Source organism: Mus musculus, chromosome 16, assembly GCF_000001635.26.
Source record: "Mus musculus strain C57BL/6J chromosome 16, GRCm38.p6 C57BL/6J".
Lineage (NCBI taxonomy): Eukaryota > Metazoa > Chordata > Mammalia > Rodentia > Muridae > Mus > Mus musculus.
This window is the reverse complement of record NC_000082.6, coordinates 93,725,141-93,746,625: the sequence shown is the minus strand read 5'-3', so window position 1 is coordinate 93,746,625 and position 21,485 is coordinate 93,725,141. Positions and strand designations below refer to the sequence as shown.

At 49.2% G+C, this 21,485-nt stretch overlaps 1 protein-coding gene across 28 annotated transcripts in view; it reads right to left on the bottom strand.

The window, feature by feature from the left end:
• Positions 1-21,485, bottom strand: part of Dop1b (DOP1 leucine zipper like protein B) — a 98,682-nt gene that overhangs the window by 63,963 nt on the left and 13,234 nt on the right. For 23 of the 28 annotated variants that reach the window (XR_001781862.2, XR_003951829.1, XR_001781864.2 and 20 more), the window contains exons 3-4: positions 7,291-7,472; positions 6,487-6,657 (exon numbers count right to left, since the gene is read on the bottom strand). Coding sequence is in view for 15 of the 28 variants with exons in the window: in NM_027293.1 (NP_081569.1) it covers positions 6,487-6,657; positions 7,291-7,472 (353 nt within the window). In the remaining 13 variants the exon portion in view is untranslated. Of the gene's footprint in view, positions 1-6,347; positions 6,658-7,290; positions 7,473-16,183; positions 20,835-21,485 lie in introns of those variants that run through there. The other 5 variants (XM_030249266.1, XM_011246147.3, XM_011246149.3 and 2 more) reach the window with 3 other exon arrangements.

Here is a 21,485-nt window from a genome sequence, read left to right as displayed (position 1 = left end):
CTGCTCTGCGGTGCTGGTATTGAAAACCACATGTGGGCTGGTGAGAGGCCGCCAGTGACTGGCAGAGAGGTCACCGCATGCTGAGCTGACTCATCACTTAGCATTTCTCATAGGCTTCCTACCTGCAAGGGAGCAGGGGGAAAGGTGGCCAGGGCCAGCTCACTGTGAGGAGCAGCTCACGGGGTTTCCCAGCTCAGCCCCTGTGTTCAAATCCTGGCTATGGGACTTGGAGCAGGCTTATCTCATCACGGATCTACACTTGGCCAAGAGATGGAGCCAAGAGTCGCTGCCCCTCGCAGAGGTGGAATGGGAGTGCTTGTGTGAAAACTCCGCACAGGGCAGCAGAGTGCATACACAGGCTACAGTGCTAGATATCCCGAGAGTGCCCAGTCCCTGTGTGGTCCCAAGTGCCAGGTGATGGTGACACTCAGTTTGCACTGTGAAGACCACCCCACACCAACCACCTTGAGTTTGCTTTTTTGATTTCAAAAACAAATAAAAGGAAAAAAATACTTCCTCCAAATATATACTACATTTATACATTAAAAACTGATTCTGAGCCAGGTGGTGGTGGCGCACGCCTTTAATCCCAGCACTTGGGAGGCAGAGGCAGGTGGATCTGAGTTCGAGGCCAGCCTGGTCTACAAAGTGAGTTCCAGGACAGCCAGGGCTATACAGTGAAACCCTACCTCGAAAACCAAAAACAAAACAAAAAACAAAAAAACCCCAACTGATTCTGTTATCCTTATAAAAATGAGTCTAGGCAACTAATACAGAGACTCATGGCTGACCAAAATGTAGAATAAATGGCTGTCGAATGCCTGTCCCAGACAGAGCCCCTATATCACCCTCCTCCCAAGGCTCAAGAGGTGGACAGACTGTGAGAGCTAGGGGCTGGGACAGTGACTTCTGGGTGTGACAGGGCCTATGACCTCACAAGCTCACCCTGCACCCGTGGTCACCTGCATGAGACAGGCAAAAGGTGGGACTACTGACAGTTCATCAGAGAAGGGAAAGCTCAGTGCCCCACCCCTCTGTGAGGGGCTACCTATAGTTAAGATTGATGATCTACATGGGCGTGGCCATTCCTAGATTGCCCGTACTCCAGCAAATAACCATGCGCCTATGCTCTTCAGAAAACCCTGTTCAAACTCCATAGGTCACACATAAGGAAGACATGAATGTAGTGGGGTCTTACTGGGATGGGGGACTGAGAGGGCCAAAGGGAATAAAAAATATTGTGTGTGTGTGTGTGTGTGTGTGTGTGTGTGTGTGTGTGTATATATATATATGAATGAAACTGCCGAAGGATGAAAAGTTAATACAAGTGTTAAATGAGCCTAAATCCTAAGGTCTCATAAAATATTTGCAGGGAATGACAATTGGATTTAATAAAAAGCACGAGGAGGTGTAAGTCAAGCCAAGGGCTCAGGGAAAGTACACAGAATGGTTTTGTGGCTGAAGGTATTGATTGGGCTTCTATTAAAAGCTGACCAGACAAACAGAGCTTGGCTCTGCTCAGCAAGAGCCGCAGTGTCGGGCAGAAGCAATGCTCGACAGCTGCATGATATGATTATCTGGTCAGAGCAGTCGTCGTGTGCCTGGGACACAGACCTGTCGGGCAGCCTCTGCCCTGGGAGGTGAGGCTCCTCAGTGTGTTAGAGACTCCTTACCACAGGGCTATCTGAGGAACTCCCTGCCCCGACCTAGATAAAACCCACTGAGCCTGAGAACATACACGTACACACATATGTGTATGTATACACACACACACACACACACACACACACACACACACACACACTCTCCTTACTGACACTGAGCCCTTCCATTTGCAACAGACCATCCCCAAAGTGCAAAAGGGCAGGGTCCACCATCAAAAACCAAGGACAGTGGCTGGGCAGAAGAGACGTAGGTGAGGTTTGGGGTTCCTGGGCTCGGGGTCTGAGATGGAGCACAAAGAAGAGAGGAAGGTGGAAAGAGGAGGAAGCTGCCATGGGGTAGGTGAATCATGAAAACAGCCACGAGAACCAGCCAACTGGAGTTAAGAGCTGCCCAGATGGAACAAGGTAAATTATAACTTGGAGTTATTGATGAGGAAATAGATAGGGTAGATGTCTGCTCAGCTCTAGTGCTGATTAAGGCTTATTATAATAATAAAAGTTGTGTGAGGTTAACTATTTCCTACAACAGCAGCAGGAGTTACTACCATCAGCCTCTCACCCACAGAACACTAAGAGAGAGTTAACGGCCAGAGGTCAGTAGCCATGTGTGCCCTACCTGTCTTGACTGGGCCGCCATCAGGTATTCAAGTTAGCATTTCTAACTAAGTGCAGGAGCAGCCCTGCACTCCCCTGCTGGCTAATGGCAGCTAGTGCCTGCTAGTGACAGGACCACAGGATCCCTGGGACTGAAGACCAGTGGGGAAACATAGGAAGCAGTCTCAAAACCAGATGAATCAGCGTTCTCAACCTAACACTGCTGAGTCGGGGCTGGCTTTGTCCCAGGAGCAGATAGTGAACCTAGATGCCTGCAGCACTGTAGGCCCCTGCCATACGCAGCAGTAGCCCTTTCCACCCTCCCCAACCAGACAGAGTCCCAGGGCCTGCTGAGCTTTCCCTCCTGGTGAAGAGCCATTGACTGTGCTGTTCCTGTTGTTGGGACAGGGTCTCACTATGTAGTGGGGGCTATTTTCAAACTCAGGGTGATCCTCCTGCCTCTACCTCCTGAATCTGGGATTACCTGTGTACACTCCAGAGCACTGATCTAAACAGTCATCTCTAGTATGTCACGTCCCCTTCCTTTTCCCCTTTCCCACTCCCAGTGGATTTCTAAGGCAGGATTCACTGTGTACAACCAACATTGGCCTGGAGTTGCTCTGTAATCCTGGCTGGTTCTGCCTCAGCCCCGCTAGTGTTAGGATCACACGAGTGTGTCACCACACCTGGTCTCAAGTTCTGCTCTCTTACAGCCATCAAGGCACTCACCTCCCCTGCTCTGAGAAAGGAGTGTTTTCTTCTTCTAATCTTGATTTCTTGGCAAAGTGAAGTAGAGACAGCCAGGATGATGATACCATCGGGCACTGACCGAGAGGCCCGTTTGTTTGCGCTCACTGAGAAGCACAGATGGATTAGTCCCCACCTACATGGAAGCAGTGGGTTACCTCACCTCGCAGCTGGGCCTAGCCCAGCCCTTCGCAACATCTCCCAGCACGGATGCTGTGACCCTGGCATCCTCCTCTTCCTATCTGTGCGTGACAATTATTGGCTGGGGGATGCTGCTCTAATCCTAAGGGCTCAGGGATCTGGTTCTCAGAACAACAGAAACAGTACAAACCATCTGGTACAGCCAGCTCCCTCACTGTGCCTTTAACACACACTCAGGATTACAGGAACCTTGACCAGCATCTACCTTAGGAAGCTTGATTCCCGTGTGTGGGGACACTGGCTTAGCTTCCAGTGGCAGCTGAATCTATTCAGTGATTCATGCAGCTACCCAGCTCTTGGTTCAATGTCAAAAAAAAATCACAATGTTAGGGGAAAAATCATTAATATTAAACAATATTAACAACTGTTCAAACAAACTCTCACTTATCAACTAAAAGAGCAAACAAGAGCACTCCAACTTTTAACATGCTTCTAGTGTGAGTAACAGAGATTTAAAGGATGGCAAGAGACCTTTGGGGAACTAATCAATGTGTTAATCTGTCAGAGAATGTACACACAGACACAGACACAGACACAGACACAGACACAGACACACACACACACACACACACACACACACACACACACACACGGGAACACACTCGGACCTGTTATCAGAATGTGAATGTACCAGAACTCGCAGGAAGTCTGGTAATGGCCTCACTGCTACCTCCTGTGCCACCATGACTACCAAGTCCACATAGCCAAAGCCTGCACACATGCTAGCCACCACCTGTGCAGCATCAGAGTCGTCCTCACAGATGTGACTGTCATGTGGGAGATCGAGAACTAAGCTAGGTGAATCCCGAGCATTCCACATGCAAACCTCTGGCATAGTTTGTCCAATCCCAGTACAGATGCAAATGCAGCCTGGGTCACTCTCTGTGGACACAGCACTCCAAGCCACTGGGATTCCCCCAGTCTCTGGAGCTTGGGGGACACTCGAGTATAGCTGGAATTGACTCCTTGCTCCCACACAGGGCCTGGGCACTGCCCTAATGCATGTGAGGGTGATATGGCCAAGGCCTAGGAACAGGAGCTGCAGAAGAGCATAGTGCCAGCACATGGGGTATGTACATACAGGTGGACAGTCATCACAGATGGGTGTCACATGGACCCAGTCACCAGTGGCTGATCATAGCAGCATCGCTCACAACAGTCAGTATGGACAGGGATTCTTTATAATTCCCCCCAAAATAAAAAGAAATAGATAAAAAAGAAAGAAATTTAAAAGGACTTTATGCACATGCATGGTTTTACATTGCTATTCAGCTTCTCTAACTTCAGAGCTGTCACCAGACCCAGTGAAAAACTTCAGAGCTTTAAAGTGTGTTCAGGTCCTGCCAAAGCTGTGCTGAAGGTCTGTGCTGGTCACATGTGGTGGCAAACACCTGTGATCCTAGCACTTAGCAGGCAGAGGTTGAGGCAAGAGGACTGCAGGCAGTTTGATACCAGTTGGGTTACATAATATAGCAAGACCCCTGTGTCAAAAAGATTAAACAGTGGAGCCGGGCGTGGTGGCGCACGCCTTTAATCCCAGCACTCGGGAGGCAGAGGCAGGCGGATTTCTGAGTTCGAGGCCAGCCTGGTCTACAGAGTGAGTTCCAGGACAGCCAGGGCTGGCTTTGCCTCATTATTCAGAACTGAAAACCCTGCCCACCTTCCCTCCCTCCCTCCCTGTGACTGGAGGCACTCATTAGGAGATGCTCCATCCACATGAGGAGGTGTGGGCATTCACCTGTGTGTGTCTGCAAATCATGGCCTCATGGGGCAGGGGATAGTGGGTGCCCTATACAACAGCCTCATTTCTATTTAGGACTCTTCTCAAGGTCAGGTCTGTGAGGAATTGAGTGTGCTTGGCCCAGGGAGTAGCACTATTAGAAGTTTGGTCTTGTTAGAGGAAGTGTGTCACTGCGGGGGTGGGCGTTGAGATCCTTCTCCTGTTTGCCTTTGGAACAAGGTGTAGAACTCTCACTTCCTCCTGCACCATGCCCACTGGGATGCTGCCATGCTCCTGCATTGATGATAATGGACTGTAAACCTGTAAGCTAGCCCCAATTATATGTTCCTTTATAAGAGTTGCCTTGGTGATGGTATCTTTCTACAGCAATGGAAACCCTATCTAGAGTACCAAGAGTGGGACATTACTGTGAAAGTCCTGATCATGCTTTTGTTTGGAGGAATGTGGATTTGGGGACTTTGGAAAGCAGTGGGATGCTTTAAGTGGGGGGCTTGACAGCCCATCCCAATAGGAATACAGAAGATTTTGTTGCTGAGAGTGATCTGAACTGTGCGACCTGACCCAAGAGCTTTCAGAGGAGAAGAATTTTAGTGTGGCCTAGAGACTGTTCTTGTGATATTTTGGTGAAGAATATGGCTGCTTTTTGGCCCTGTCTGTCAGAAGAGTTTATCTGAGGCTAAGGTAAAGATATTTATACTAATTGTAATGGCAAAGGAAGCCTCAAAAGAGCCTAGCATAGGCTTTGTTCTCTGGTTTGTCTCATGAGAACCATTTTGATCGAGTGTAGTGAGCATTGAAAGGAAAATTACAGAACGTATGGATCAAAGAATCAAGGGGCACCAGGAAGGGGAATGGAGCTGAATCCTGTGCTCAAGGGGAGTGGTGGCCTCAGGACAACATCTCACCCAGCGAGGCTTACTGCTGGGGTTTGCTGTTGACCAAGGAATAGTTCTATCTAGGCATTATTATCATTATCTGGTTAATTGCTTTCTTTTTTCTTTTTTCAAAAATAACCACTTTTTTTTTTAGATTTATTTATTTAATGTATATAAGCATCCTACTGCTGACACAACAGAAGAAGGCATCGGATCCCATTACACATGGTTGTGAGCTACCATGTGGTTACTGGGAATTGAACTCATGACCTCTGGAAGAGCAGACAGTGCTCCTAACCTTAACTGAGCCATCTCTCTAGCCCCAATTGCTTTCATTTTTAATCTGGAATGAACTACAGTACAGAAATGGAGGACACGGGCTTTTGATCTGGATCTTGAGTAGTGGCCATGAAAAGCTTAGGCCCAGGCATGGTGTTCATGCCTTCAATGCCAGGAGACAGACACAGTCAGATCTCTGAGTTCAAGGCCAGCCTGGCACAGAGCAAGTTCCAGATAAAGAAGTTTAAGTCTAAGAGAGGTGGTACATGCCTTTAATCCCAGTATTCAGGAGACAGAGCAATGCAGATCTCTGAGTTCAAGGCCAACCTACAGAACAAGTTCCCGACAGATAAGAGCCTGCAGCCCAGACATGATATCCACCAACCTTTCATAGATCTCAGAGCCTTCTTCCAGGCCGGGCAGCAGACCCACAAGGAAGGCCTGAAGACTGGGCAGGAGCAGCTTCTGCAGCGGGAGGAAGTACTTCTCATACAGGCCAAGCAGCACGGGCCGGACCGACATGGCGGCATAGGCCAGTAGGGGGAATAAGCCACAGCTTGGGAAAGACAAGAAGGGCAGGGAAGAGCAGTCAGGACCCTTGTCACAGACTCCACAGGAACAGCAGGAGCTCTGGGGTTTGGTTTGGTTTATATTTAGTTGCTGGAGATGAAACCCAGGGCCTTGCATAGGCAAAGGCCAAGCTCTACCCTAGTCCCAGATGGGAGTTTTAAAGAGCAACTGGAACCATTTAACTGGTGACAGACAGATGCACATTTGAGATGAGATGGTCACATGACACCATTAAGTAAAAAGCAGGCACCATCCGGGTTCTCATTATACACAGTATACATGGAGCCTGGGGGCAGGTGTTTCTGAAGGTGGCCATCTCCTGGTGATGGCTTGATGACTAGTTGCTGTGAGGTTTTTTCCCTCACGCATATTTTGCTGCCACTTTCCTTTAAAACTCTTTGGGAAGTCCATGTAGCTCCTGCTTTTCCCGTCCGAAATACAAGCATGCACCGCTGCACTGGGCTTATCAGAGCTGGGATCGATCCCAGGGCCTCGGACATGCTAGGCAAGGACTCTGCCAACTGAGTGCCAACCCTGGCCCCTTGCCTGTCATTTTCCAACTGAACTGAAACACGGCTCGCCCCGCTGATGAGAGCGCTAGAGCAGGAAGCAGCTGTACCTGTACAAGAACAAGTCCTTGGCCAGCCATTTGGTTCCCACAATCTTGAAGATGATCTCGTAGGTTTCTAGGGCTTTTAGGTGAACGCCACTGGGCAGGGCAGGATGCAAGCACTGAGCTAGCCTCTTGCTGATGATGAGCCGCCGTGGTAGGAGGGAATACTTCAGGTTGCTCTGGAGAGCCTGCAACACAAGGGAAGGCAAGTGAGAGGGCAGCTATGCCGCTTACAGACAAAAGGAAATCTGTGGAGGTCAGAACACAATGTGGGGCAATGAGACAGACAGATGGACAGACAGACAGACAGAGAGGGGTCACATGGACGGACGTGCATGAAGGCTCCAGAGACTCAAAAGCCAGGTTCTCTGGGGCCTTGAATGTCTGGAAAGGCCCTGCCAACGCTGGAAAGGAGGCAGACAGCTTCTTGATGATACCATGGCACCCCAGACAGACAAGGGCTGAATGCACCTCTATTCCAGGAGATCAGCAGTCTCATAGGGATGAAGGGACACTCACCGGTAGGAACCAGCACAGACAACCTTCCCTTCCTACGAGAAGCCTACCGTGTGCACAGAAGCTCTGGATATTGCTGGCTCAGGAAGAAGGGGGTCTCATTCACCCCACGTTCTTCAGCTCAGCTACTCAGCCATGCAGTTTTGTGTGGGGCTTATACATGGGAGACAGCAGTTTCTGGCATCGCTACCAACTAGGGAATGTGTCAGGAACAGGAAAAGCACATTGCAACCCCACTAAGATATGGAGCAGCCGTACCCCGGAGCATGCGGGACACAGCCTTCTTTATACCATAGTTTTTCAAGCTGGGAATATAGTTCAGTGCTAGGGAATATGCTTAGTGAGTGCAAGTCCCGGGCACTGAAAACAAACAAGAAAACAAGGTTCCCAGAAACTCTGTCTTATAATACCATCTGACAGGGCTGTGTGGCAAGCCACACCCCCAGGTTATTTGCACACGTGTATCTGTACTCAGAGCATGCAGGGTACACTCCAGGTTTTCTGAGACCACTCAAAGGATCCTGAGCATGGTTGTCGTCTGCCTGGCCTACCCCACCTCCACTTTCTTTTTCTTTCTTGGGTGGGTGAGTGTGTGTATTTGCACAAGTGTGTGCATGTATTTGCACAAGTGTGATGAGGCAAAGGTCAACACTGGGTGTGTTCCTCAATCATCCTCTACCTTTTATAAACTAACAAGCAGGGACCTCCATTTACTCTGGGTGGCGGTGCACATTCGATAATGAGCATGTGGTAGTCACAAGACAACTTACAGAGGTAGCTTTCTCCTTCCATAGGTGGGTTTCAGGGTCAAACTCAGGCTGTCAGGCATGCATGGCAAGTACCTTTATCCTCTGAGCCCTCTTGCCAGCCCTCCATCTTATTTCCTGAGACGGGATCTCTCACTAACCTGGAGTTTGCTAAGCTCCTGCAATGGCCCGTGTTCACATCGCTGACACGGGTATTACATGGGCGCACTGCTGCACCCCACTTTTTCACATGGGTTCTGGGGTCACCCCAGGCCCACAGGCTGGTACTGTAAGCCCTTTACCAATGGAGCCACATCCCTGGCCTGTTACCTCACTTCTTAACACCAAACTGTCACAGCATGGCAGTCTTTGCTTTCTGCCTACACTTTGCAGCAGCTCCCTCACCAGAGCACTCCTCTGCCCACCTGTGACTCAGCTCAGTCCTCTCCTCTCCTAGGGAGGGAGCAGGGTCCCCACAGAGTGAAGGCCATCTCATACATCTCTGGAGATGTCAGCATTCCAGACAGCAGAGCTTGACCGGATCTAGGTGGCCTGGAACCCTTGCTGTACCAGGTATGTTCTAGCCCCAGGTCAGGATGGCTGGCCCTGGGCTATGTGCCCTTGGGCCAGGACAGATTTCTGCCTATACACAAAGATATTGTGTATCCACCTCTAAAACGAACTCAGATTAGGTGAGAGTTAAAGGATAAACTAGAGATTATCAACAAGTATAGCAGCATCTGTTCTTTGGCAGGGGGCTCTCAAAATAGGGTTTCACTGTGCAGCCCGGGCTGTCCTGGAATTCGCTCTGGAGACCATCAAGAAGTATCTTCAAGGATGAGGCTGTAGCTCAGCTGCTTGGGTGCAAACACCTAGTGTGTGTGAGGCCCTGGGTTTAGAGCCCTGCAATGGATACAGCAGGCATGGTGACACATGCCTGAGATCCCAAGAAACATGGTGACACATGCCTGTGATCCCAAGAGGATCAAAAGGTCAAGAGAATCCTAGATTACAGAGAGAGTTCCAGACTAGTTTAAGGCCAGCTGAGGAGATGAGATCCTATCTCAAGGGGAACAAAAGTATCTTGATACATTGTTTAGATCTTGATACATTGTTTAGGAAGAGTCTAATTGCCTAAAACTAAGAGAAGTCCAGCAAAATAAATCATATACTTATTTAAAAACAAAAACAATTGCAGCAGCCACTTAAGTCACAAGCTGTGACGAGAGGATAGGAACACCAACAGATAAAGCAGACAGAAAACACATGTGGGCAGTGAACAGGAAATAGCACACTTTTTGCTGGTCATTTTCAAACACACACAACAGGCAGAAGACCAGGTGGCCATCACCCTGCTTGGCAGATAACTGAGGTCCAGTCCTAAAGACACAGCCCTTAGATGTTTCTGAGACCAGTGCCTGACTGAGAGCAGCAATGAACGCGCTCCTCAATGTGTCTTCTCAAGCCCACACCAAGTCTCCTGTGTTCCGTGTGTCCTAAGGACTCCTGCTGTTTGTGGGTTCAATAATGGCACTCAACAACACAGGCAACTGGGGCTCATGATATACTCAAGCCAAGACCGTCTGTGGAACTCTGTTGAGTCTTCTGGTATAGGCTTCAAAAGCCAACTTGAAGATCATCAGACACCTACTCCTACCTTTAGGCTCATAATCCATGGCTGGGAGGACGCCTCTCCCAGCCCAGGCCCCTGAAAAGCACAGGCTGACAGAGGAACAAACCACACTGAGGAGTCACTGAGACCTGGGGGCCTATCTGTTGCCAACCTTCCCTATCTTGACTGACAAACCTCTTCTCATAGGTGCTTCTTATCCCCAAGGATCTAACATCTCTATGGATGCCTGAGATATTAGTATAAGCCCTGGGTATTCCATGGCGTATGTATTCTACATATACCCGGATAATACCCAACTTACAAATTAGGCTCTATAAAAAGCTGACAACAAAGCCAGGCAGTGCTGGCTCAATCCCAGCACGTGGGAGGCAGGGGCAGGGAGAGATCGGTGAGATCAAGGCTAGCCTAGTCTACAGAGTGAGTTCTAGGACAGCCAGGGCTACATACACATAGAAACCCTGTCTTGAGAAACAGACAAACAAACAAACAAACAAACAAACAAAAAACAAAAAAAGCTGACAACTCTGTAAGGGGACAACTGTCATAGCACCCTGTAAAAGATGTTAGTGTCTTATGGTAGTAAAGAAGTAAAGGACATGTGCAGGCATGGTGAGGCAGTGGGAGCATCACTGCAACATGGCAGTGTAACGACACTACAACCAACATGCCGCTCAGAGGTCAGTTCACATAACATCAAGGAACTATAGTCCTGGAAATGTTGAGGGTGGACTCAGGCTGTGTGTCCCCCCTGGTGAGGACTCAGGCTGTGTGTGCCTCCTGGTGAGGGTGGACTCAGGCTGTGTGTGCCTCCTGGTGAGGACTCAGGCTGTGTGTGCCCCCTGGTGAGGGTGGACTCAGGCTGTGTGTGCCCCCTGGTGAGGGTGGACTCAGGCTGTGTGTATGCCTGTAGTCTCAGCTCCTTTGTGGGTTGATACAAGATTGCTGGAACTGAGAAGTTGGAGACTTTGAAGACATTCTGGACAACACAGCAAGACACTGTATCAAAAGGATTAAAACGTTAACTTTTACATTATATAACAACTTTAAAATGGAAAGATCCTGTGCTTCACCCTCTTGCCAGCTGAGTTTTTGGAAACAGGGTCTTGCTATGTAGTTCAGAGCAGGTCTTAACACACAGCGGTTCTCTGGCCTCAGTTTCCCAAGGATTTGAAAACAGCCTGGGTGATACAGCAAGCACTGTGTTGTCTCAGAGAAAGAAAGGTGAGAATGGCGACTTCTCTACTGTGTGTATGTTACAACCATTTCAAAGGGAAAGACCCTGTGTCTCAGGGCAACAGAGGAGTGAGGGCTGTCACCCACCTTCCCTGAGAACAGTTATTTTTGACACTTGAGATTCTAAGCATATGCCATCATGCCTAGCTAGCCCCACTGTTACCTCTGCCAGTAACACACCTCAACTCCCATGTGCTTATGTATCTGACATCAGGGCCCATCCAACTTGGCTGAGAAAACTTCAAGGGCTTGAAGTATTGGGTGTAAAGAGGGAGCCCAGCGCAGGATCAGCTACCCACTCATGGGAGGTCGGCCTCTTCCGGCTCCCACGCAGTGGGATGGACCATCTCCTGCCTGCATATCCAGTCCAGGAGACTTCCCCTGTACTAACTCGGGGTCATCCTGCACATCAGCTGCATCCTGGCCCAGCTGAGGAGGGCCTCCACTCTGCTGCTCTTTCCAGCCTCTGCTGCTGCTGCTGCTGCTGCTGCTGCTGCTGCTGCTGCTGCTGCGGAACAGGTGGCTCAGTGAAGAAGGCTTAGCAAATGCTCCCAGGGCAGGTCACAGCTGAGCAGGTCACAGTGGGGTTTTATTTTCAGGAAACTGGAAGTCCAGATTGGGTTGACCATTATGCCTAACATACACAATTCATAAGACACGGTCTACAAATATAAACTCAGAGAACTGGATGAGCTGGGAAGAGAAAATAATTTCCAAAGTCATTTTCAGTCAGCTCCATGGAAAGGAAAAATAGGAGTGAACAGGAAGTTGCCTTATTTGTTTAAGTAACGCAGGAGCTATCTAATCCTGGAACTACCATTAGGATATAATTGCAATATTCTTGACCTCATTACACCCATAGGCACAGCAGGTTGACCTTAAAACAAAATAACAGGAGCAGGAGGTATAATGTCTTATCCCTAAGTAGTATACTATCTGCTTCGCATGCAGAAAGCCTGGGGTGGATTCCCAGTCCCCAGTATAGATAAATAATAAAACAAAAATAAAATGTATGTTTAAAGAAGGGGGTGGGGATTGAATTACAGCCTAGGTTTCTGACTAGAAGCAGAGAAAGAGCTCACTGTGTCCACCCCAGGGCGTCTCTGCACTCAGTTCCTCCCAGTGCAGCACAGTCTGACTGCAGGATCTTCTCCAGACTCAGCTGTGTCTGAAAGCTTGGACAGTGAGCTCAGAAGGTTCCCTCAGTGTTGTTCAGGTGGGAGGAGCTGAGAGCAGATCGTAAGCCTCTACACATAATGCTGGATGTGGCCACATGCACACCAGCCCAGCCATGGGTGGAGCAGTAGGTGGGGGACAGAGACATGAGGATCACGTGGGCTTACTGGCCATCAGCTTAGCTCTCTAGATTCAGTGTGAGACCCTGATTCAACATCTCCTCTGATCTCAGTGTAGATGTACTTCTATGTGTGTGTACATGCTACGAACACTTCATATACCACACACACACACACGTGCATGCACACACGCAGACATGCAGGCATGCACACATACTTGTAGACACATGCATACACACACACACACACACACACACACACACACACACTCACTCACACAAGTTCCCAGAAGGCACAGGCCAGAGTGTCCCTGCAGAAGCCTATGCTTACTGCAGAGGGCCACATGCTGTCTGTACAAAATGTAAACAAGCCAACTTAACACAGGTCTCTCATAGAACCAAAGGCACAGTAACCACTGCAGTAAACACTACGAGCTTCCTCTGGACGCCTGCCATCTTTACAGGGACGCCCGCTTTACCACGCAACAATGCAGTGAGTCAGGCTGGCCAGGTTACCAAGCCTCGCCATGGGACACCAACAGTGCCCTTTAGACCAGACAGGTGGAGAACAGATGTGACTTCCACTTAAGGCAAGTCAGGGACTGCCAGCACCAAGTGCTGTGACAGATGGCAGTGACATGAGAGGGTGGCTGCATGAGATGAACTGGAGAAGGGTACCCTGGCCTCGCTGGGTCACTGCAGGGCGCTGAGACCCACAGTAAGCAGTGAGACCTCGGAATTTCAGTGGAGAGTGACACGGTTTCAACCTCTGTGTAAACAAGAAGCCTCCTTCTCCAAAGGTCACAGGATCAACAGCACCACGCTGCACTCCCTCAGTGAACTCTAACCCAGTGATGCCAGCATGAGTCAGTTCATAATGAGGCTCTCGACACCCACGGCCGCCACCCTCGCCTGGTAAAGCTTCCGGAGAGGACCTGTACAGGTCAGGTCAGCCAGTCATCTCCAGTAGCGACATACATTAGAAGACTAGGATTTTCTTTTTTAAAGTTTTTAAGCCAGGTATGGTGGCACACGCCCTTAGTCCCAGCACTTGGGAGGCAGAGACAGGCAGATCCTTGAACTGGAAGCCAGCCTGGTCTACAGAGTGAGTTTCAGTACAGCCAAGGCTACACAGAGAAACCCTGTCTCAAAAAACAAAAACAAAAACAAAACAAAACAACCAAAAACCTAACTAACTAACTAACTAACTAAAATACTTGGGAATGCAGAGGCAGGCAGGTCTCTGTGAGTTTGAAGTTAGTCTGGTGAGTTCCAGGACAGCTGGGCTGTTACATAGAGAAACCCTGTCTTGAGAAGACAAAAACCAAAACCAATAAATAAATGAGCGAGTGAGTGAGTGAGCGAGTGAATATTTTTCTTAAGTCAGCTGTGGTGACTCAGGCCTATAATCTTAGCACTTTCAAGGCAGAGGCAGGAGGACTGCCATGAGTTCAAGGCCAGAAGGATTCGTTCTAGCTATCAGCTAGGGCTTTCTGAGCTGCTGCTGGGTGGTGGGTATCTGCAGAGGAAGGATTTGAACTAGCACAGTCACAAAAGTAGAGACAGAGAAATGAAGGGAACTGGCTGGTGCAGGCCAGGCCCAGGAGCCAAGCACAGCTGTAAGCTGGGCACAGAGGCAGCAGCTTTAATTAACCCAGAGTGGGCTCTGTCAGGAAAACTATGCTCCCATAAAGAGTTCAGGAAGCCACAGTAAGGCCAGGGGTCTGCACTACGGACTGGGTCTGAGTCGGGCTCCTCCTCTCAATGGCGGCCAGTCTGTCGCAGGCTACCTGGGTGTCCAAGGCTTCACAGTACCTTAATACATAGAGTGCAGGCACACATACACACACAGACATACAGCCTACACACACATATATATACCTCTGCTCGTGTACATACACACACAGGTTACCCTCTACATATGCACACACTCTATACAGGATCACCAGCGTTCAATACACAGTGACATCTTACATGTACAAAGACACACCCCTGCCCATGAACACACTGGTACATCCCTTCACATGTATCTCTCCCAATTAAAATACCCCCCTTGCACACACACACACACACACACACACATATGCACACACACATGTATCACGAGTAACAAGATCTTAAACTACATAGGGCGCCTCAATCTCTTGGTTATAATGACACAGGAATCAATGTGCCAGGACAGAAGACTTTTATAATTTCTGAGACAAGACCTCACTGCGATCCTCCTGCCTCAGTCTTCTGAGTGCTGGGATTACAGGTGTACCTCCCAGGATGGAACCAGCACAAGAAACACCCTGCGCTCAAGTGGCAACACAACACCCATGTGGACATGGATGCTGCTTTCCCCTTCTCAGTTTATCTCATGTGCATTCCTCTCCGAGCGTGTGTGGCTTACATGCATGTGTGGAGCCAGAGGCTGATGACAGGCGTTTCCTCTATCACCTTCCACCTTATCTGCTGGGACAAAGTCTCTTCCTGAACTTGGAACACAGAGATGCAGCTAGACTGGCTGACTAGTGAGCCTCCTCAGTCCTGGGACTACAGGCATGTACCATTTTACATGGGTTCTAGGGATTTCCCCTCGGTCCCGAGACTCACACACCGAGTACTTTACAGCCAGAGCTGCCTTCCTCAGCCCGTTAAGATCCTTTAACTTCTCCATCTCAACATCAACCTCCATTTTCCTTGCCTCCCCACAGAGGAGCTCGGAACAGCTGTGGTGCTCTGCAGGGCTCTCCCACTTTTCTAGACCAGGGTTCTATTCTTTTTAACAGCACCTCATACTCTGGCCACTTGACAGCCAGCAGAGGACATGGACCTCGCTAAATAAAAAAACTCTGCTGTTAGGGAAACTACACGGAAGGAAACTTCGAGGAAGCCCCTGGAGCTTACAGAGGCAATCACCCTTTTTTTTTTTTTTTTGAGACAGAGTTTCTCTGTATAGCCCCGGCTGTCCTGGAACTCACTTTGTAGGCCAGGCTGGCCTCAAACTCAGAAATCCACCTGCCTCTGCTCCCACTGGGATTAAAGGTGTGCGCCACCACACCCGGCTGGCAATCGACCTTCTGAGACCAAGAACTCACAGACATAGAACTGACCGCCACTCCAGGCAGAGGCAAGACCTCTGAGTTCCATCAGAAAGGAAGAAACTGGGAGGGAAGGTGTGGTGAAAAGCCTACCTAAGCTTGCAGTCCATGCGCTGCTGACAACTGGGAAGTATGTAAGAATGAAGAACAGCATGCTGCAACAGGAGAGCAACAGGAGGCTTGCTTCCACTGCGGCTTCCTTCCAGAAGGAGTCACCATTTTCCTTTTTAAACATACTGCCATCTACATACAAATGACATGTGTAACAGACGGGCAGCAAACTTATGTAGATAAATTTGTTAAGGCCTGAGCCAGGAGAGAAGAAAGAACAGCCTGGGGACAGAGCGGTTACAGATCCTAAAGAGGCGTTAGTCCCTGAAGCACTACTTACCACAGTGTTCTCTGGAAGTCACACAGGAGAACACAGCTGGCACTGCCAGTGGGACTGAGTGTCAGCTCTTCCCCCACACTACCGTCCAGAGATCTCCGCAGCCGCACATCAGGCGGGGCAAGAATGTCAAAGGATGTAACTGAGAGTCCCAGGCTGGACTGAAGGTTACAGCTCTCATGGACACATGGGGGACTTGGTTTCATCAGCTTTGGTCTGGTTTGATCCTACCCTGGTCTTCCTTCTCTCGGATGTTTGCTTTCCTGGATCAGAAACAAGCGGTCTGCACGGGGTCAGGAGTCTGTTAAAGAAGAGCTCTTGGAGGCTGGGTGGGAAGAGGCAGTACCAGCGCGCGCTGCGGAGGATGATGACGTTATGCGAGCCTGGCTTGCTCTATGCAGAGCAAAGGAGACATTCGGGACAAAGAGCAAGACACTGTGGTTGGCATACGGGGCGCTGGAATAACATGGATCCCCAGAAACACAACAGGGCTCTGTGCTCGGCCTCTGCGGTAGCTCAGGAAAAGCCCTGGCCCAGCCAGCCTACCGGGCTGCCAGCCAGCTGCAACTTAATGCAGACTGGCATTCTGTACCTTTCTATTTTCTAGAGTCACAGGAAGACTTACTTGTTTTAATTTTTTATTTGGAGGTGTGAACCCAGGACCTCTGACATTCTAGGCAAAGGCTCTGCCCCTGAGCTACAGTCTAAACAAACCTCACTCCTTCCTTTTCCTTTTGGTAGCACGTGGGTAGGGGTTGGGGGGGGGGTAGTGGGGGAGCCGAACCTGGCCAGGCAAACTCAGCTCTACCCTTAGCCTCCCTCTGCAGCTTTGAGGGACACACAGACACGTTTACTGCCAACTGTCAAATATGTCTGCACAGGCCCAGGCTCCGCTTGGGTAAGGGGAACAGATAGGCTTGGTTGGATACACTTGGCTGTATGGGCACAGACTATCCAACCATGAAATCCTAAATAAAGAAAACACAATGTAACTTATAAAGTCAAAATTCTAGGGCAATGCTGCCCCTCAGGGGACATTCAGGGATCTCTGGAGACATTTATGACTTTTTCTATTTGGGGGTGGAGGAGGGGAGAGGGTATGCTGGCATGTAGTGGACAAGAGGCCAGGAGGTTAACAAACATCTCGCAGTGCACAGAACGGACCACCCCAGATGCCCACTCCTAAGGCTGAGGCTCTCCCATCAGAGGAGCAGGATTCGTCTCTGGCTTATGCAAAGGAAAAGACACCTCAAAAAACACAGCTTTTTGAGTGACCAAGCACAAGAGTGAGTTGACTCTTATCTTAACCTATCTTCTTTCTTTCCTGCCAAGGGCTAGGATGTCTGCCCCAGGCTTAGGCATTAAGATCTTACACAAATACAAAGAAGACCACAACAAAAACTGCCCATTCTCCGTGGAACAAAACTAACCACACAGTAAGTGCTTGGTCCTTTTCTATCCTTGTAGGAGAAAAAAATCCCTTCCTGAAGCTGGCCTGCTGCCTTCCTGCCACTTCTTGGCGGCCCAAGAAGTCACGAGGCCACATCTGAAGTAATCTGTGCCACGGAAAGTGGAGGGCCATTAAATCTGAGAACCACAGTGTTACTTCTCAGCTACCTCAGAACACACTCCCACCGACCTCGGTACACAGCAGGGCTTTCACCCCACACCGGGGAACGGGCAGTCTGCATTGAACTAGCTGCTCTCTCACCAAGCTCAGTGCTCCCTCACCATGCTCCGTGCTCCTGCCTCCCCCAACAATCCAATCAGACTGTCTCCAAGGCACCCAGGCATCTAGATGTGGCCTCCATTTACATCTTCCAGGCACACGGGCTGAGCAAGTGGCCCAGCAAGCCTCCCTCACCTGTGGGAGACCAGGCAGGTGCTTCTGCATCTAGGGGGAGTCAGCAGAAGCACTAGTAAGGAAGGACCTGTCACTGCATAAGAGAAACACGTTACCTATCATCCACATGTACACACACACACATTGCTAAGGGCTTATTTACTATACACAATAATGCATACGTGTGGGTAGACACACGTGATTATAGGTGTCTGCAAAGCCCCGAGACACTGGATCCCCTGGAGTTGGAGCTGCTGGTTATGAGCTGCCTGGCGTAGGTGCTGGGAACTGAACTTTCGTCCTCTGAAGCACGAACACTGCGTACTCTTAACTGCTGAGCCATCTCTCCAGCCCAACACTTCACGTATTGATCAGCTGATGAAATGAGACACAGTTACAAAGGAACAGATTCCTAATGAGACAAACAACAGAGGGGGTGCAGGGGCGAGACTTCGAGAAACGCCAGAGGCCCTGCACTAGAGCCACTGTGTGATGGGGTCCTGCCTAATGACAGCACCTGCCTGGTCTCCCACAGGAGAGGCTTGTTGGGCCACTTGCTCAGCCAGTGTGCCTGGAAGATGTAAGTGGAGGGCACGAGTGCCATTAAACCTTACCGAATGTGCTGGGGCTGGAGAGCTGCCCAGCAGCTAAGAGCTGGTTCTGTTCTTACAGAGGGCCTGAGTTCTGTTCCCAGAATCCGAGTTGGGCCGCTCATAACTGCTAGGAGCATCAGTTCCAAGAGATCTAACCAGCTCTTGCAGGTGCCTGCAGGTCCATGCACACATGCGTGCATGCACATGTGTGCACATACATGCAGGACTGAGAGAGCTTTGTAGAAAGTGCCACTTTGTTTTTCTGTCCCTTCATTTTACCGCGAGTACAACCTCCTGTGAGGCCACAGGCCTCCGTCAACTGAGGGGCACATGGGTCACTTTACTGTCCACATCGTGACTTACTTGGAGGCGCTCCCTGACTGCTGGGAGATACTTCCAATTATTTGCTACCATATACAACAAGGAAGGCTCTTCCAACTGTCTTTGTGTTTTATGTCTATGGAATTGAATAAATTTACAGTGACCCATGTTAATATTCTAATTGTCTATCTGTGGGAAATGCACAAGTCACAATGAACTTATTTTCCTTTCCCTCTGAATAGTGGCTCAGGTCTGCCCACACCAAGGGCTGAAGGCAGGGAAGGGCTGCAGCTCTTATAGTGGCAGGATGTAGAATGGAACATCATGCTGGCAAACTGTGGCCTCCAAGACATTAGCTGTGGGGGCCTGAGACAGCTCAGCAGCCGAGAGCACTTGCTGGCGCAATCCTGAGGGACAGGGTGGGTCTGGAGCTCAGCTCCCTCATGAAGGAGCCTGTAACTCCAAGCCATTCCAGCTCCTCCTCCTCCGGCCTCCATACGAGCACAGGTACATGCACCTGTGCATGCGCGCGCGCACACACACACACACACACACACGCACATGCACACATACACATACACATGCACACACACATACACACACATATACACACACATACACACACATGCACACACATACACACACATATACACACACACATACACACACACATGCACATGCACACACACACATATACACACATATACATGCACATGCACACACATATACACACACATACACACACATGCACACACACATACACACACATATACATACACACACACACACATACACACACATGCACATGCACACACACACATATACACACATATACATGCACACACATATACACACATACACACACATGCACACACACATACACACACATATACACACACATACACACACACACACATACACACACATATACACACACATACACACATGCACACACACACACACACACACAAAGAAATGTTTACAAAATTAAGACAGGCTGGAGAGATGATTCAATGGTTAAGAGTACTGGATGTTTTTCCAAAGGACCCGGGTTCAATTCCCAGCACTCATACCGCAGCTCACAACTGTCTGTGACTCTAGTTCCAGGGGATCCTCACACAGACACACAAATTGTTGAAAAGAAAATTAAAACATATCCACTGGAAGGAACTCAACTGACTATGGAAATGGATCCTGTGTATCTGTGTATCTTACTCAGCAGTACAAGGTACATGAATTATCAGTGTCTACCTCTTGGCTGACCTTCAGAACAGCCTGGGTGAGTGACAAAGGCCAGAGCAGGAGTAACAGGACAAGCCCATTTATACAAATATTCATTTAGTTTACTTTGAGGACAGTCTTAGGTAGCCCAGTCCAACTGTAAAACTATGTATCCGAGGCTGGACTTGAACTGTTAAGTCCCCCGCATCTATCGCCCAGCTGCTGGGAATACAAGCCTTTACCACCACACCTGGCTGGTTACAGAAAGCGTCTTAAAAAGCAAACTCATTTACAGTGACAGAAAGGAGGGTGACAGACAGTTGTCTAGAGATATGGATATAAAATATATCAAGAGGGAACCTCTGGAGGGGACTGACACAGTCTTAACAGTGGCAAGGGGCTCAAGGGGTTGTACGCATGTCAAAACCCCACCAAATCACACTTAGTAGGTGCAGTGTTGGTGTCGTGGCTCAGTTGGGTTTTTATAACAATGCTCAGGTTACTGTGTGTCAATAAAGCTTGGAGGGGGTGGGGCCCACTAAAGGACAAACAGGAACGCCTATATTAGTCTCAAATGCCAGCCTGAAGGCTGGTGCTCATGTCCAAACAGTTGTATGGACTGAAAAGCAGCCAGGTTTAACTCCAACCTTTCTGCATCAGTCTCTTTGGCTGCCTTAAAAAAAAATAATGTAGCGTGTGTGCTTTAAACAACAGAGATTTACCTCACAGTACCATAGGCCATGATCCAGGGACAGCTGGTTCAGGTCTCTTGGAGACTTGCAGATAAGTGCCTTCTGGCTGTGTCTTTACGTGGGTGCTTGGACGGTAGACAGAGGGAGGGCACCTTTTTTTCCTTCCAAGGGCACAGTCCTATCAGATAAGGGCTCACCCTATGACCTTATCAAATTGACTACTAATGACGATTTCTCCAGAGAGTCACTTGGGGGTTGAGTCTTTAGCAGAGGGACTCACCAGGTCACTAGCTGCCTCCTGCACTGTGACCTCCTTCTGCCGGAGTACATGCTGCTGTCCTTTAGTTACTGGTCACTGAAGAGGCAACCGTCTGTGTCAACTTGGTCAACTTCTATCCCTCCAGCAGACTGGAAAGGATGAACTAAAAATTCTTTCATTCAAGCACAAAATAAATAAAGACTATCCTGGTTACAAAATATTAAAAGTGCAGTAGACTCCTCCGCAGACAGAAGGCTCATCCCAAAAAGACCCACTTCCACCTTGTCATGTTTGAGTGGCTCGCATTGGACAACTGAGTCACCAAGGTCCTTGTAATCCACGGTAAAGGCTGTGATGTCATTCAAACCTGGTCCTG